Raw genomic sequence first — 16,608 nt, forward strand, 5'->3', positions numbered from 1 at the left:
CTCTACTAGGGCTGAGTGTTGTTAGGCTTCCTCTCGTTTAAGAGAGTCATCCTGCTGAAGCCTCCGCTCTTCAGAGCTCCGTCTTTGGCAGTAATAAGAGTTAGTAGGCTCTTTCTTTTTGAGCCTCACTAACTGCCTATGGCGTTGAGTGTAGCTAGGTCTCCTCTCGCTTTATAGAGTTGTTATGCTGAGACCTCCACTCTTAAGAGCCCCCCTACCAGGGCTGAGCGTTGTTAGGTTTCCTCTCGTTTAAGAGAGTCATCCTGCTGAAGCCTCCGCTCCCCAGAGCTCCGCTTAGGCAGTAATAGGAGTTGTAGGCTCTTTCTTTTTGAGCCTCACTAACTGCCTCTGGCGCTGAGTGTAGTCAGGTCTCCTCTCGTTTTAGAGAGTCGTTATGCTGAGACCTGTTAGGCTTCCTCTCGTTTAAGAGAGTCATCCTGCTGAAGCCTCCGCTCTTCAGAGCTCCGTCTTTGGCAGTAATAAGAGTTAGTAGGCTCTTTCTTTTTGAGCCTCACTAACTGCCTTTGGCACTGAGTGTAGCTAGGTCTCCTCTCGGTTTAGAGAGTCGTTATGCTGAGACCTTCACTCTTAAGAGCCCCACTACCAGGGCTGAGCGTTGTTAGGTTTCCTCTCGTTTAAGAGAGTCATCTTGCTGAAGCCTCCGCTCCCCAGAGCTCCGCTTAGGCAGTAATATGAGTTGTAGGCTCTTTCCTTTTGAGCCTCACTAACTGCCTTTGGCACTGAGTGTAGCTAGGTCTGCTCTCGGTTTAGAGAGTCGTTATGCTGAGACCTCCACTCTTAAGAGCTCCTCAACTAGGGTTGAGTGTTGCTAGGCTTCCTCTCGTTTAAGATAGTCTTACTGCTGGAGCCTCCACTCTTCAGAACTCCGTCTCTGGCAGTAGTATGAGTTTTTAGGCTCTTTGTTTTGGAGCCTCACTAACTGCCTCTGGCGTTGAGTGTAGATAGGTCTCCTCTCGCTTTGGAGAGTCGTTATGCTGAGACCTCCACTCTTAAGAGTTCCCCTACCAGGATATGCTGAGACCTTCACTCTTAAGAGCCCCACTACCAGGGCTGAGCATTGTTAGGTTTCCTCTCGTTTAAGAGAGTCATCTTGCTGAAGCCTCCGCTCCCCAGAGCTCCGCTTAGGCAGTATATGAGTTGTAGGCTCTTTCTTTTTGAGCCTCCCTAACTGCCTCTGGCGCTGAGTGTAGTCAGGTCTCCTCTCGGTTTAGAGAGTCTTTATGCTGAGACCTCCGCTCTTAAGAGCTCCTAAACTAGGATTGAGTGTTGTTAGGTTTCCTCTCGTTTAAGAGTCATTCTGCTGAAGCCTCCGCTCTCCAGAGCTCCGCTTAGACAGTACTTTTGGTATGTAGGCTCCTTTTTGTGAGCGTCGCTAACTGTCTCTAGCATTGAGTGTAGTCAGGTCTCCTCTCGTTCTAGAGAGTCGTCATGCTGAGACCTCCACTCTAGAGTTCCAGACTCTGGTGGGTGAGCTAGTCTATGACGTTTGGCGAGCTTGAGCCTGCCCATAAAGCCTAGCGTTCGCTGGCAGGGATATTGTTCCTTGAGTCGTGACCTGGGGAACCTAGTTACCTGGGCACTCATCCCTCAGCATGGCCCTAGCACCCTCTAGAGAACACAGCGTCTCGTTCCCTATTCTCAGGGAACCATGGTTACATGCGTAACCTGAGATGGTTTTGTGTGTCGTGTGGATTACTTATTGTGATGTTTTTGTCAGCTGTTTGGACTCTCATGCTGACGGCACCCATTCACTGCAGAGGACCATTGGTGAGCCAGTGATGTGATGCTATTCTCTAAATCTGTTCTGATTAAATAACAAACTCATCTACATCCTGAGGGTGAGTAAATTAGTAGCCAATTTTGAAGTTAAATGTTTTTTTTTTTCCTTCAAAATCATCAACCCAAGACCAAATTTCTTACTTTTAACTTGCCCTACCATAGTGTTTCTCAATGTTTTTGACCTCAAGACCCAAGAGTTCAAGAAAAAATTAAAAATAAATATAACTAATTTTAATTCTAATTTTAAATCCTCTTGGCACAATCCTCCACTTGGACGTTTCCCAATGTCCTGTTTGAAAACCACTGGAGCTTTCAGCCCTAAACTTTCCACCAAACTTGGCACAGTCCTTCAGCTTGTTCTGACATATGATACATCCTTTATTTTAACCAGTCGAACTCAAAATAACTTGTGCTCACCTACAAGTTGACGAAATTAACTTTTAGCAGACATTTTTATAATTTTCGGTCTTTCTCTGCTATGAAAATGGACCACAAATACAGCTGACTCATCTCTTGAATCTCAAAGACACTGTATAAATGTTTAATGCTTCATAACCTTCAAACTTCAAGGCTTTGTAAAACTTTTCAAACTTCTCAGACGTTTCAGACTTGGCTTTGCCAAACCAGCTTTCAAACCTAAACTTTCCAAAATCTTTCAACTCTGTCTCTTAGGAGACATAAAAACAATAGACTCAAATGAGACCTAGAGTACAGCACAATATTGTAGTGATTTTGCTTTCGCCAACCTAGGGAGGCGAAATAGTGTAGTGATGGGTACTCACGTCACCGATAACATTATGATTTTTGGATCACATATCACTTAAGGACCTGCAGAAGGTCCTTAGTCTGGAACACGCAGATGAAATTACCTTGAAGTGAAGGTTTGCTTGCTGGAGCTTAACCTTGTAGCAAATGTCTGTATGTTTTCTGCCTCTCTGGGCTAGAGACTAGCCCAGATTGTCTCTCTATGATGGAGACTCTGGATATTCTGCATCTGTTGTTGTCTCGCTGGATGAAGATTCTGAACACATGGCATCTCTTTCCTCACAGGCTGGAGGCTCAGAAAGTGGTTGTATCTGTTGCTGCCTCAAAAGCTGGAGACTCAGGGCATGGTCTGTTGACGTCTCTCCCTCACGGACCGGAGACTCAGAACATGAATGTCTCGGTTACAGTCTCACCTTCATAGGCTGAAGAATCAGAATTGTGAACGTATCTGTTACGTATCTGTCTCACTGGATTTGTCAGCTATTTTTAATTTAGTCTTAGTCCTGTGTCAAATGTAACTTTTAGTTTTTATCATATTTAGTCAATTTGTCCTGTTTTAGTTTTAGTCGGCTAAATGTCTGAGAATTTTAGTCTAGTTTTAGTCAGTGGAAACTTACACATTTTTGTCATATTTTCGTCTTACTGTATAATGGTTGAAATGATGAAAAGAAATATAATATTTTGCTAAATTTTATTTGCAATGATAGTTGTCATTTGGGACATTTATTTTTACATTTCATCAGAAGTTGCTCTTTCACCAATAAGCACAAAGCAATAGAATATCGACTCGTATGCATGGTTTATTTTATCTCATCTAACATTAGTGTACAGATTTATAACAGGATATCAATTAGAGGCTAAATAAACACCAAAGACTTAAGATATACACTTACCCTGTCTACTTTATAAAAACTGGTGTAACAAAAACCTACTCTCAAATATTATAACAGAGAGTTTGTCTTCTTCTTGCCCTCAATAAGAGGTGTCTGGCTGCTGTCATTGCATCTTTGTCTGATGGCGCTGACCGTTTGCTTATATTAGTCCACCAAGATCCAATCAAAATGTAGCAAGCCTTTGTCCACTGTTGTTGTCAGAGAGGGGCCCCACCATAAACTGGGCCCTGGAATGTGCTGTTCACTACAAAATTTTTCACACATTTAAATCAATTATTAATATAAATATTTCTGTTTTATTACATATTACAGAAAAAAAAAGATAAAGATAAGTCATAAAACGTACGGATTGCATAGCTCATATCATTTTTTATAGAAAAATTTGATGAGAAACGTTTAATTTTTATTGAAACTTTAAAGGAGACTATTTCTCAGGAGAAAATCATGAAAATCAGGATCATGTATCCATTTGCCCTCAGCATAATCTCAAAATGAATGTGTGTAAATTGTTTGTAAAATAATTCTTTACATGAATTTAGAGAGAAATTCATTCTGTTTGTGTTTTCACGACTGAGGCCTATCCATGTCAAGCACAAACAACTGAAAAATTAAAGTTAAAGATGGACTTGAAAATGTATGGAAACAGAAAGCAGCGGTATTGTCTCTAGACTAGTAAGACCTTTAATATTACTGTACAATATATAGGGTCACAGCAGGAGTCTAAGACAGATCCATCAAGGTATTTCTAGCACATATTTCTCCCAGACCAAAAGAGAACTACTGAAAAACAAGACGTCCGAACAGCTGTTATTTTTATTTATTTATTTTTTTTCCTGTGTGCACTTATGATTAGTGCCTTTGGAATGAAAAGCATGCTTATCTGATCAATTCTCTTTTCACAGTGAGTCTGTGGCTTCAAGCTGGCAGAAGATTAAATGAGAACTAATGCGAGAGGTAATATCATTTTGAATGCTATGTGATTGGTATGTCTGTCAACCTTTGCTGGGCACGGGAAAATTAAAATTCATTACTTGTGAAAGAGCCCCCATGCTGAGGTAATGAGAGTGAGGATGAATTAGCTTTCATGCAAGGCTTCATTTTGGTATTAATACATGTGCGCCTGCACACAGACATGCAAAACATGATCAAATGGTCTGAATGCACCAAAAAAAATCCCGAATTATTGGTTGAGAACTTGCAACGTGATGAAATTACATAAAATCTCATCTTTCTACTACATAAATATTGCAATACTAGTACATGCACGTTTTCAACAGAAACTTTCTCGTTTTTATTTTCACTTAAAAATGATGCTAGCTGAATCAGAAATGGGATTTTTTTAAGGGCTATGTTTTATGTCTAAACCAGGTTTGTCACAATACCAATTGTGATGAAATGTTAAGATTCTCAATACCAATTCCAAGACAATACCAAGTCTCTCATTATGCTATATTATCACCAAATCCTGAATTCAGTAAACTTGTTTTCTTTCAGTTCATTGGTTGTAGGTCTAGGCCTTATTGATCTGAACTTATCCATCTCAGTTTTTGAGTGAGAAAATCACTATTTGTCAACAATTATGGCAATATTCGCTCAAAAACTCAGGTGCATAAGCTCAGATCAATGATCAGTTCAATCAGAAATCAGTTCCAAATACAAAACCTGTGCTAACTGAAAGAAAACAGGTTGAGATTGAATCAAATATTTGGTAACAATTATACACAAGAAATTTATAAGCAATTTTTAAAAGGCTGGGGTTTTGACTTGGTCAAACTTTTGGTTAGCTGCCTCCATACCGATGTAATAAGCATGAAATATCTAATAACTAAGAAATAAAGTTGAGGGATATGCATGATGAATATTGGCAAACATGTATGACAGAAAAATAATTAGTAAATTAGCATATATATATATATATATATATATGTATATATATATATATATATATTAGTAGCATTTTTCCTATTATTGTTATTTTAGTTTTTTATTTGTTTTAAATATGAGAATAAAAAAATATCTAAAAGGTAAATGTATTTTTTCCACCCCTTTGCTTTTTTTTATATGTTTTGCACTCCTTGGTATCATTCCGTTTTTGTACAATTTTTGTATCAATCTGGTATAGAAATACCGAGTCCAAATGTCTACTGAGGAAGAGAAAGAGAACATCGAAACTACAGGGACATAGACGACCAAGTTGACAACCTCATTTTTAATCACTGAACATACAGCAACATCACATACTTTAATTAATTGGCTGACCATGAAAATAACCATGGCCTATTTGCTAAGATGTTTGGGGAGTAAGTCTTATAGTGTGGGCTGAAGATGAATATATTTAATTAGGACTGGAGGCCCTTTTGTTGTGGCGGCCTACAATGGGATCGAAGGGTCTAGTTTTATCCCTGGAGAAGAAGAGCTGGTGTAATTTTTCAGGCCTCCCTTTCACGTACAATGGCAAATTCTTAGTTAAATTGGAAAGCACATGTAGAGCAAATGCTGAGCTGACGGTTTCTCTGGGGACATTCCGGTTTTGAGTCTCCAGCTTTTTTAGAGGAAGACAGATGCATTAGGGGCTCATTAAAACCTCGCTGTGTCTTTTGCTTCCTACAAAGCAGCCTCATGTTCATTAACAGCTCAGGAAGCGGTCTGAACAATGCAGAATGACACTTATCCTGACTTCAATACAGTTTAAAAGCTGATAGATGGAGAGGAGATAGAAGTCCATCAGATATGATGTTGCGACCCAACATAGTATCATCGGTATTTATTGCCAAAACTTCACCAAGATGTCCATAAACTTTGAACATATAAATTGTATAATGATGGCATATTCCACAGCTGGAGGACCATTATAACATTCTACAACATCAAGTCTATTTATATCTAAGTATATTATGTGCCATGGGATATTCATGTGTGTGTTACATAAATATGATGGATTCTAGGTATGAACTCGCATGAAGGCACTTGAAATCGATGGATACTGGAACACAATTATGAAAAAAAAAAAAAAAAAAAAAAAACTATTCACATATAATATCATGGTGTCATTCTGTTTGCTGTCTTTCTCATTATGATAGCCTTTTGAGATTCAATTTAGAAAATCCATAGGTAATTATTATAAGAGCGGAGACTGGATTACTGTTGCCTATGATTACTGTAGAGTGAATCAATCCCTGTTACTGATTTGTCAAAAATAGGCCTGATTCTTTGCAGGTTTAGAAACAGGATCCACATGCTCAAAATGATGAAGCAATCATGTTTTCTCTGCTCCGACATACATTGTGTCACTTCTGTTGCTGTGTCATAATAATATAGGATAGACAGGATGTTATGGAAAGTGTTTGAAGATAGACACAATGTGTTAAATTTTCCATGTTACCGGAAAACGGCTGTTGCTAAAGCAAGCCACAATAGTCTGATGCATTGTGATTATTCCTGTGTGAAATAGATGACTGTTTTCCTAAACAACTGTTTTAAAAATCAACAACCACACATTTAAGGGAAAGGTGTACGGTTTTACCAAAATTAATACAAAAAAATAGCAAACTCTCACTGAACTATCAAAGCTGAACTCTTGCTCTTTCTATTGATAGCTAAGCATGGCAGAGAGAAGGTGAGTTAGTGTTGACTGCATCAGGAGCTAGCGGCTAAAGAATAACCAGGAACTGCTCAGAATTCTGTTTGCTCATGCACTAATAGCCTGAAACTGGCAAGGTGGATAAATGGGGTGCAAGGGAACAGGCAGCAGAACAGAGAATGGATTTCCCCTCTCTAGGTTTAAAAGCCTTGAAGAGTTTTTCTCTTCCCTTAAAGAGAGAGTGACACACTAAAATACATCGAGACCAGAGAACAGCTGCGAATGCTAATGGAAAAGCTTAAAACACTTAAAACACAGCAGTATGATATTGCAGCGACAGTCAGGTACTATTGGGGTTAAACCCACAGCTCTTTTACCTGGATCATTTGAAATATGTAAGAAAAAACAAACTTATGACATCAAAAATGGCAACTCGATCTCATACAACCCTTTTGAAGTCAATATGAAACCAAAATGGCCCTATTTATTTTCTTAAAATGCATTCCTGCTCTTATTGTGTGCGATTCATCAGTGCATGCTATTTGATAGAAGAAACGTCTTTGGAATTTGTAAACAGCTTTATTTACTTGCTCCATTTCTAAAATAACTTATCTTGTTGGTTTACATCACCTAGACCAGGGATGGGCAACTTTGATAGTGACGAGGGCCAGCATTTTTTCTCTTTTATAACAAGGGGCCAGATTACTAATCCACGTCTTTCCACGTCTTCCTTTTTATTGAAGGAAATTAAAGTATAACTAATGTAATTTGTTTTTAAATATTTTATTAACTATAAATCTTGTGCAGTTATGCTAATTCAGAAGGAAAACTTTGTTGTCAGTGGACAGAAATATTACCCCAACAAGCCAATGTAAACATCTCAATTGCATTGTCTGTAAATTTGCAACAAACAAATGTACAGAGGTCCTTTTTTTATTAGTGGCCTACAGAACATTCCCAAAACAACCTAAGAGGACAGTTAAAAACGGCTTATTCAAAAATAAATGTATTCCAAATGGTACCATAAAATAACCTGGTATCTGCAGGATTTTTAAAATCAAATTTAAGACCTTTAAAGATCTTTTTAAGATCTGCACTTCACATTTCAGACTCTAAACAATTTTTAAGAAAAGGGATGAGTCAAAAGTATCAATTATTATATTAATTATTAACTATTAACTAATATTAATTAATTAACAATTATTATCAATTAATTATTATATTAAATATATAAATATATCTTAGTGTCTTAATTGTTTAGATTTTTATAATGCATTAGCTTTTTGTCGATCCACTGGTTCACATTTAAAAATATGTCGCAAAAATAGCAGATGGGAAAAAGCAATTGCGTTCTCTGCCAGCAGGTTTCACTTTCGGAACTGCAGAAATACAGTGGTTTCCCCGGTAACCACAGTACACAACGCTGACGTGCAGTGCTCAAGTTTATTCAGTGAAATCGTAGCCTTTTGAAGTTTAATCGTCATATTAATCCATATAGCAATTCTTGTCTTTCCGTCCCCAAAGACCTCTTATAATTTAGACTTGTTGTACCATTTAAGAGTTTTCCTGGCCTTAAATGTAAACAATTTAACTGAAGACGTTTTAAGGACCCGCGGAAACCCTAATAAGAACATAGTCCAGTGCAAACATTTCTGTCATGCATTTGGCAAAAAGCTTTTGTTGACTGAATTTTACCTTTGAAATTTGAGGCAAGTGCAACTCTGGCATCCCCGTTGTTTGTGAGCAGTGGTGTGATGGCGATGTAAATAAAATCCAATCATATGGGTATCCCCTTGAACTTGGTAAAAAGATAATCTGTTTACCATCTTGACTGGAAAATACTGTTTTCATGGTCAGTTTTTCATTCATTATTTGCTAATCTTAGTGAATGTTTACATTAGAGTGCACGTCCTACTACGCTGAAATTAATACGGGGAGCGGCTGGAAACTAGTGACCTCTCCTGGTTGGAGATAGTATTAACATCATAAACTGAAAGCAATCTTTGTGACTTGCTGTTCAATTTTTTTTAAATTGATAATCCGAGTCTAATATGATCCAGCGTATATGGCCCGTGGGCCGCGAGTTGCCCATCCCTGACCTAGACCAAGAGTGTACAATCCTTTTCCTAAAGTAGTGATGTCCAATCCTGCTCCTGTAAGTCCACTGTCCTGCAGAGTGAGGGGGGCAGGGGGGATTCCGTTTGCCACGGGGCCTCCTCAAGGGCACCAGTTGCACCACCCTAAGGACGGACCTGCTTATGCTAGAGGGTCAGCATTTTGATGTTGAGCCAAATGGGTATAAAAAAATATGTTAACCAATAGCCAAATAGCTATTTAGGAATTGTTTAGGCTATTTTGCAGGTACTATTAACAAGTCTTTAAAAAATCTTGCCACAAGTCAATGCAGTAATTTAGTGCTTGTTAACGTAAAAAGGTAATGGCAATATTAACAAATAACAATACATTTGTTGCAGAACAATTGCTAGTAGATGCTTCTTGGTCAAGACTCCCTTTGACAGCCATCGCATCACTGTAATTGCGTATAGTTGAATTCGCATCACCAGCAGTCCAAATCTCCCATGTCGCCTCAAATTGCCAAATCTCACCCAAAATGAATGACTTCTGGTTGCCTTGTCGCAGCAAATCAGCGTCAGTGTGAATCCCGCTTTACACCAGAACAGTCATCCAGGTGCTTCTTTTACCCCTGCTATGCTGACAACAATCTCAAAATGCCAAGGATCTCTGTATGCCACTCTGACATATTAAACTGGATGTCCACCCACAACCCTGAGTCCCTCTACCTCCAAGTTAAGACTTCCCTGATGAGTTCCCTCATCCAACCTCTCACGGTCTCAACTCCCAGCTGAAGGTCAAGCCGCTGTTTGCTGTCATCCTAGATCACCAGCTGTCCTTTGTAGACTACGACACCTGCCTGGGCTTCATGCCATTCCATTTCAAAGAAAATAATGCCTTTCCTCGACTGCCTCTAAACTCAGCTCCTTATTTAGGCCAGAGTCATTTCATTGGTAGACTATCGCAACTCAATCTTGCCTAGCAGCAACTCATGCAGGTTGCAACTTCGCTCAGATCTCTACAGGCAATTCAGACAATCCTGACTCACTTTAGAAACTAAACCTAAGCGACTGTGAGTTTTAGAGTCATCTTTAGAGACTCATCTGGGGGAACTGTAGGAACTGTGTAGTACCATTCACAGGAGAACTCTCGAGATCAAATAAACACCGCCTTGGTCTGGATCTAACATGGTTTTATGACACCGCACAAGGAATAGATATCTCAAATCTCCAGTCCACTTTGGTGTACCTCAGAAAAAAACCTGGATTGGAGTATATGAGTTATTGTAGGTCTGAGCCTATTAGATTATTAAAGACTATGAATGCTACAAAGCTCTTTTAAAGCTAAAAACTTAATTGCCTTGTTTGGCACCCAATTCACTAGACAAATTATGAAATTCAAGTATCAACACCAGCAGTACCACAACATTAAAGCAAAATGTAATTTGCATCGGTCTTAAGTGGTAGCCTGTGGACGATACGGCAGACTACCTCAATCTGGAAAATGATCTAGGCACCTGAATCAGTCTTTTAAAAAGGTGCATTTGACTCCACAGCATAGCTGGATATGCTCTTCTCCATAATTGAATCTTCAATGGATGAATAACGTCTCAGGTTACGTATGTAACCCTGGTTCCTCGAGGGAACTAGACGCTGCGTCGGAAAACGCTAGGGGAACGCCTTCTATGACCACGCTCTGAATAACATGTGAAATCAGTCCAATAGCTGAGCAGGACGTCACGGGCGGGTGACGTCATGACAGTATTGGTAGGCTTTTGCTCCCGAAAGCAAACCTCAGGAACTTCCTATGATGAGGAAGGATGCAGATATGTGCATCTTTTAGATTGATTGTGACACATCAGTCCTCGGACTTGGTCCGAGACACTACCTGTTTGAGTGCGAGTGTGCTGAACTTCAGTCGCATGACTGAGAGGTTCAATAGGCGCAGATCTAAAATAGGTCGCAACCCCCCATCCTTCTTCGGAACAATGAAGTACCGGCTGTAGAACCCGGAGTCTGTCTCGTGCGGAGGGACCACCTCGATGGCCTCCTTCTTTAAGAGAGTAACTACTTCTTGTTCTAATACCAGAGCCTGCTCGGGACCCACTAGAGTGGGGGGCCCCGTTGAATCGAGGCGGACGAGAACCGAACTGGATTCCGTAGCCTCTTTCTACAGTACACAGGACCCATTGAGATACATTTGGCAGTAGCTTCCACGCTGCTAAATAATCTACTAAGGGAATCAGTCTCTCGAGACTGATCTCTGGTGTGCCCAGAACGGCTAGTTCGGTGCCCTGAAGCGGCACACTGGCAGGGGACAGCCGAACTAGCTGCTCATGATACCTCCGTAGAGGTAGCAAGCCTCTTAGTACCGCTATGTTTCCGGCCGGTAACTGAGAGAAGCGCTCACCGGAGGCCGCTGCACCCTGGAACACGGCAGGGTTGGCAGACCGACCTCCTGAGGGCACTGAGGAGAGACGGGCACCGTGTAATGCGGTGTGAACCTCTCGTCCCCAGAGGGGCCTGTTCTCTGAGGTCCTGAGCCAGAGCATCAGGACTCTCATAGCTGAAGTCTCCTATTGAAAACGACGGCCCTCAGTCGGATCTGGTGATTAGGAAGCAAATCCATACGCGAAACCCACGAGCACAGCCGCCGCTCCGCCTCGGCGAAAGCGGGGCTGGCACCGCGAGGAACGCTAGTGAAGGCTCCCTCCTCAAAGAGAGCCCTCTGAGAGCAAAGCAAGGCAGTAACAACTGTGCTTCGCTCCCAAGCAAACCACGCACAGGCTGTGTGTATCCCCACTCGTGATATAACGTTTTCTTTGGGCAGGGAGGAACACACAACCTACAACGTGGCTTGCTCTCGCCCTTGAAATGCTTTGTCTTTGCATGAGCTTAGACATAGCTGGAGCTTCTAGACCTTCACAATTGACAGACAACAATAAATATGACTGACACACACAGAGCGCTTCGCTGAATGACAGAAAGCTGACGCTGATTTCACATGTTATTCAGAGCGTGGTCACAGAAGGCGTTCCCCTAGCATTTTCCGAAGCAGCTCGAGTTCCTGAAGAGGAACTGCTGCCATGATCGATAAGAAATGTATGCAAACTCTCTTTTAAATGAAATTCCATTTGCCGCCTACTCTCTGTGGGTGGTAATAGCGCAACGTTAATTGCTTAAGTCAAACAGCACTGAGTTTTGTGAATAAAGTGCCTTCTATAATAAGCATAATTTACTGGCCTTTATTGAAAGGAGGCGTGTTTGCACTGAAGGAAATCACAATAACTACATTTAAATATGCTGCAGCATTATTACAGTGCATTTAGCACCTGGTTAAACTGGATTGTGGGTGGTTTGTGAATAAGACGCAGGTTTTTTAGCTGAAATAACCCATTCAAAACTGGCCATCTGTTTAGAGAATTTAACCCTGTGCCACCTACCCAAGACAAAACGTTTCCACGTAAGCTGTACAATGCATCAGCAATGGTGACCATAACCTGTACAAAATCCAACAATCATCTTAGGAGGCATCTTTCTCCTAACCGTGTAGCACAAGTTTGCTGTAAACCCAGGAAGCATGTAGAGCGGATTCAGCTCATAATGGATATTCCTAGGGCCAATGTATCAAAGGTTCCAGGTTTGCTTTCTCACAGGCAGAGACTATGTAAATGCATCCAAGGCTCCTATGGGAGATAAGAGGGGGCCGAATGGCACATTGTTTATTGGGAGTTGTGTTCAACATAAATCATCCAGCTGCAAAGACAGAGAAGATAACTCACCTTTCACTTTGTTTTTCGTTGCCGCCTCTGAGAGCATGAAATGGAGAGGAGAGATGAAGGAACAGGGATGAAGGGGAAAAAAAGAGAGAGAAACAGAGTGATTAAACAAGCCTTAAAGCATGAAATCCTCAGCATGTACTCCTCGAGTCTTCCATTAAAAAAGTAACAGTTGGCCCCCAAAAAAGAAAGCCATCATTGACGCCATCAACCCATGTGAACTTCTTTCTTTAGTGGAACACAAAAGAAAGACTTTTCCATGCAATTACAATAAATGGAGGCTGAGGCTTTCAAGCTTCCAGGCCGATGTAAAAGCAGCATAAAGTATCTTAAAAGTAGTACATATGACTTATCAACTTAATTTCAAGTCTTCTGAAAATTTTCACTCAAAATTTTGACTTCCATCCTAATTCTCATTCATATAGTCATGTTCACAAGAGTTCATGAGAGAATCAGTGTTCTTCATTTCGTGAAATGTTCATTTTGAGTCAGATCTTTTCAACAAATCTGAATGATTTGTTCATGAATCTGTCTGATCTGATTATTTAATTCAACTGATTCAGCCTCCATTGAGTCTCACTGAATACATTGTCAGGTTGCTACAGTTAACAGCTCACTGGAAGGGAAAAATATCAGTGAATATGGATAATTTCTTAACATAAAGCCATTGCGTGTTTTGTAATATATGACTTTGAACCTTGAACCCAGTTGCCATTCACTGAAACTGCAGGGAAAAGAGCGACTAGAACTTTGTGTTCCACAGAGTCCTGTGAACATCACAAGGAAGAATGTTCATTTTTAGGTAAACTCTCCCGTTAATGCCTAGTGAGTTTACAGATGAAATACTACTACTTCTCTTTGTTCAGAGTTTAAAGTTTGCACATGTTTGAATGCATAAGCTTAATACTTTCATTATGCCTGACCTTCTGCTTTGCAAGCCGCCTGCCATAAACATCGCCTTGATGAGGAGCGTAACAGACATATTTTATAGCATGTGCCATCTGCATAGACTTCTTTATAGACCCAGCTGAATAATAATCATATGTAACCTTTCATTGTCAATATGCATATGGAACATCCATGATGAGGTGAGATTATAAGAGCTGAGATGACACTGCCACTATTTTTGTTGCATGATGGAAAATGACAGAAAAACCTCCATAAATGCATTTGCGGTGCTCAAGTTCGAATGTGATACATTCAAAGCGATGAATAATTTACAGGGAACACTTTTTCTGACAACTTTTCTGACTTTGACAGCACATAGGGTGAAAAGTTCACAATATTTGGATGTAACAAGACAAGTCTGAAGCAGAAGATATCTCAAATATGCACTGTAAATAGATTCTGCACAATCTGAAGAATGCTTAAAGAGTTGTTTAGTAAAGACGACAATAGGAAGACTCCATCTAAGTGAGCAAACTCAACTTTGCCTTAATAAAAAAATATGAACATTTAGAAACATTTTTATTTTTCACAAGTTCACGGCTCAAGATATTTAATGGAGTTCCCACTAAGTTTTAGGGACATTGAAGAAAACATCTGATATCTGAATACAAAATGGCAAATAAGTTCACATTCCTTAAGTGTATAGATTTATAAAATTATTATGAATAGTAGAGTTAAGACAATCTGAGTTTATTGAGAAACATGACATTAAAATCTGAAACAATTGAGTAAAAGTCTCCAATTAAACTCCATTTAATCTCATGTCTAGCAGAAACAAATGAGATATTACAGATCGCATTTGTGATGTTTATCCCCAACAATGATCTTAGCAACATCAAATTAACTTGAGGGCAAATACTACACTGGTTTTTGCAATAACCTTGAAGCCACTGAAATTATGTTCCTATTTATTAAAATGTGTTATGTGACATTAGAGGGAGTGTACTAGAGTATGACATTAAGTACTCTCGTATATTTGTATGAAAGCAATTTTGAGACACTGAGTGGACATACAGTACAGAGTGTCCATGACATAAAAGTGGAAAAATCATTGTTAAAGAAGTTCTTAGATATGAACTGAATTAATTTACTTGTGTTCATGTTGATTTCATATGGTTTTGAAAAACGTTTTCCCATTTTTAATATATTTTTTAATTGTTATTATTATTATTATTATTATTATTAATAATGCACTTTTTTATTTTACATAACATTATATCTAAAAAATATGTTCACAACTTATACAAGATAATCTGTTATTACTCATACATAAAAACTGGATGATTTTTGTCTTTTATGACAATAGTCTCACAATATTTTGGAATGTTCCAGAAAGCACTAGAACAGGGGTCTCCAGACTCGGTCCTGGAGGGCCGGTGTCCTGCAGAGTTTAGGTCCAACACTAATTAAACACACCTAAACCAGCTAATTAAGGTCCTACAAGGTATATTAGAAATTTCCAGACAGGTGTGTTAAGGCAAGTTGGAGCTAAACTCTGCAGGACACTGGCCCTCCAGGACCGAGTTTGGTGACCCCTGCACTAGAATATTACAGATGATTCTGGAATGTTACAGAAACGTCTAGAATGTCCCCATCCTTGCAAAAGAAAAATATCTTTAAAACAAAAAGCTAAATTAGTACAAAAACGTATCTGTACATCTCGGTTACGTATGTAACCCTCGTTCTCTGAAGGAGGGAACGGAGACGTCACGTCGGTGACCAACGAATTGGGATCTTGCTTAGAGAGACCAATCCTCTTCGAGTATAAACTAAAAGAGCCAATGCACATTGGCATACGATGATTGCATCCAGCTGCCGCGGATCACAGCGTGAGCATAAAAAGGCAGCCGGTGCAACTCATAACAGGTTTTCGCTGAGGAGCCGAGACAGTGACCCGGCCGCTCAGTGGTGGTACAGCAGCCGTGGCGACGGGACGTGACGTCTCCATTCCCTCCTTTAGGGAACGAGGGTTACATACGTAACTGAGACGTTCCCTTTCAGTCGGTAACTACGAGTCACGTTGATGACCGACGAATTGGGATCCCTACCAAAGCGCCATGGATGCTGCCCATTCCAGTGTCCTGTGCGAGCCGCCTGCGCCCCTTTGCGGTGTAGGTCGGGGCTCGCAACAAGAAGACCAGTCACTGTTGTCATAGCACTACCCACTCAGTGAGATTGGATAACACTCGGAAAACGTACTCGTTCCACTTGAAAGCCCCATCCTTCCAGAAGGAGGTTTCAGAAGCACTTACACATATGAACATCCGTTTAGGTGCATATGGAAGAATAGAGGTGATTGTAACCCTCATGGAAATGGCAGAAGTCTGCCGGGGAAACACGGGCTCTGAGGCTATACCGTGGACTTTACACATATGGGAACCACTTAGGCCTCTACATATGGAACCCAGCCCTCTACCGGTTCTCACAGATTCATTGAGTGAGGGACTGGCACCGGACGTTCCGCCACGTCTGGCTGCCGAGGGGATGGAGGAGCTCGACAGGGCCTACAGTACGGACACTCTAGTGTTTCATAAATGAAGCAAAGTAATTTCTGTGCATTGTTTTAGTTCGAGTGGGCCAATACGGTGCCACAAGGAGGACCGCTCCGCCCCAGCTCCACGGTGCCGCTTGCTGGAGGCTGCTGCGGATGCGGCGCAGGAGCAGGGGCGGACGCAGGGGGCCACCCTCGGCGACAAGCAGGCTGGGGCGCTGCGGCCGGCGGACGGGTGGAGGCAGCAGCTGCCCGCCAGGGCAGGGTGTGACGAACCGCC

The 16,608-nt window shown here is 40.7% G+C and overlaps 1 protein-coding gene across 5 annotated transcripts in view; it reads right to left on the bottom strand.

The window, feature by feature from the left end:
* LOC107699843 (cell adhesion molecule 2-like) overlaps positions 1-16,608 on the bottom strand; it is a 264,993-nt gene that overhangs the window by 76,683 nt on the left and 171,702 nt on the right. For all 5 annotated transcript variants that reach the window (XM_016501248.1, XM_016501245.1, XM_016501247.1 and 2 more), the window contains exon 2: positions 12,893-12,919. In XM_016501248.1, the coding sequence (XP_016356734.1) occupies positions 12,893-12,919 (27 nt within the window). The remainder of the gene's footprint in view (positions 1-12,892; positions 12,920-16,608) is intronic.

The sequence above is a fragment of the Sinocyclocheilus anshuiensis genome, unplaced genomic scaffold, assembly GCF_001515605.1.
Source record: "Sinocyclocheilus anshuiensis isolate Anshui unplaced genomic scaffold, SAMN03320099.WGS_v1.1 scaffold194, whole genome shotgun sequence".
Lineage (NCBI taxonomy): Eukaryota > Metazoa > Chordata > Actinopteri > Cypriniformes > Cyprinidae > Sinocyclocheilus > Sinocyclocheilus anshuiensis.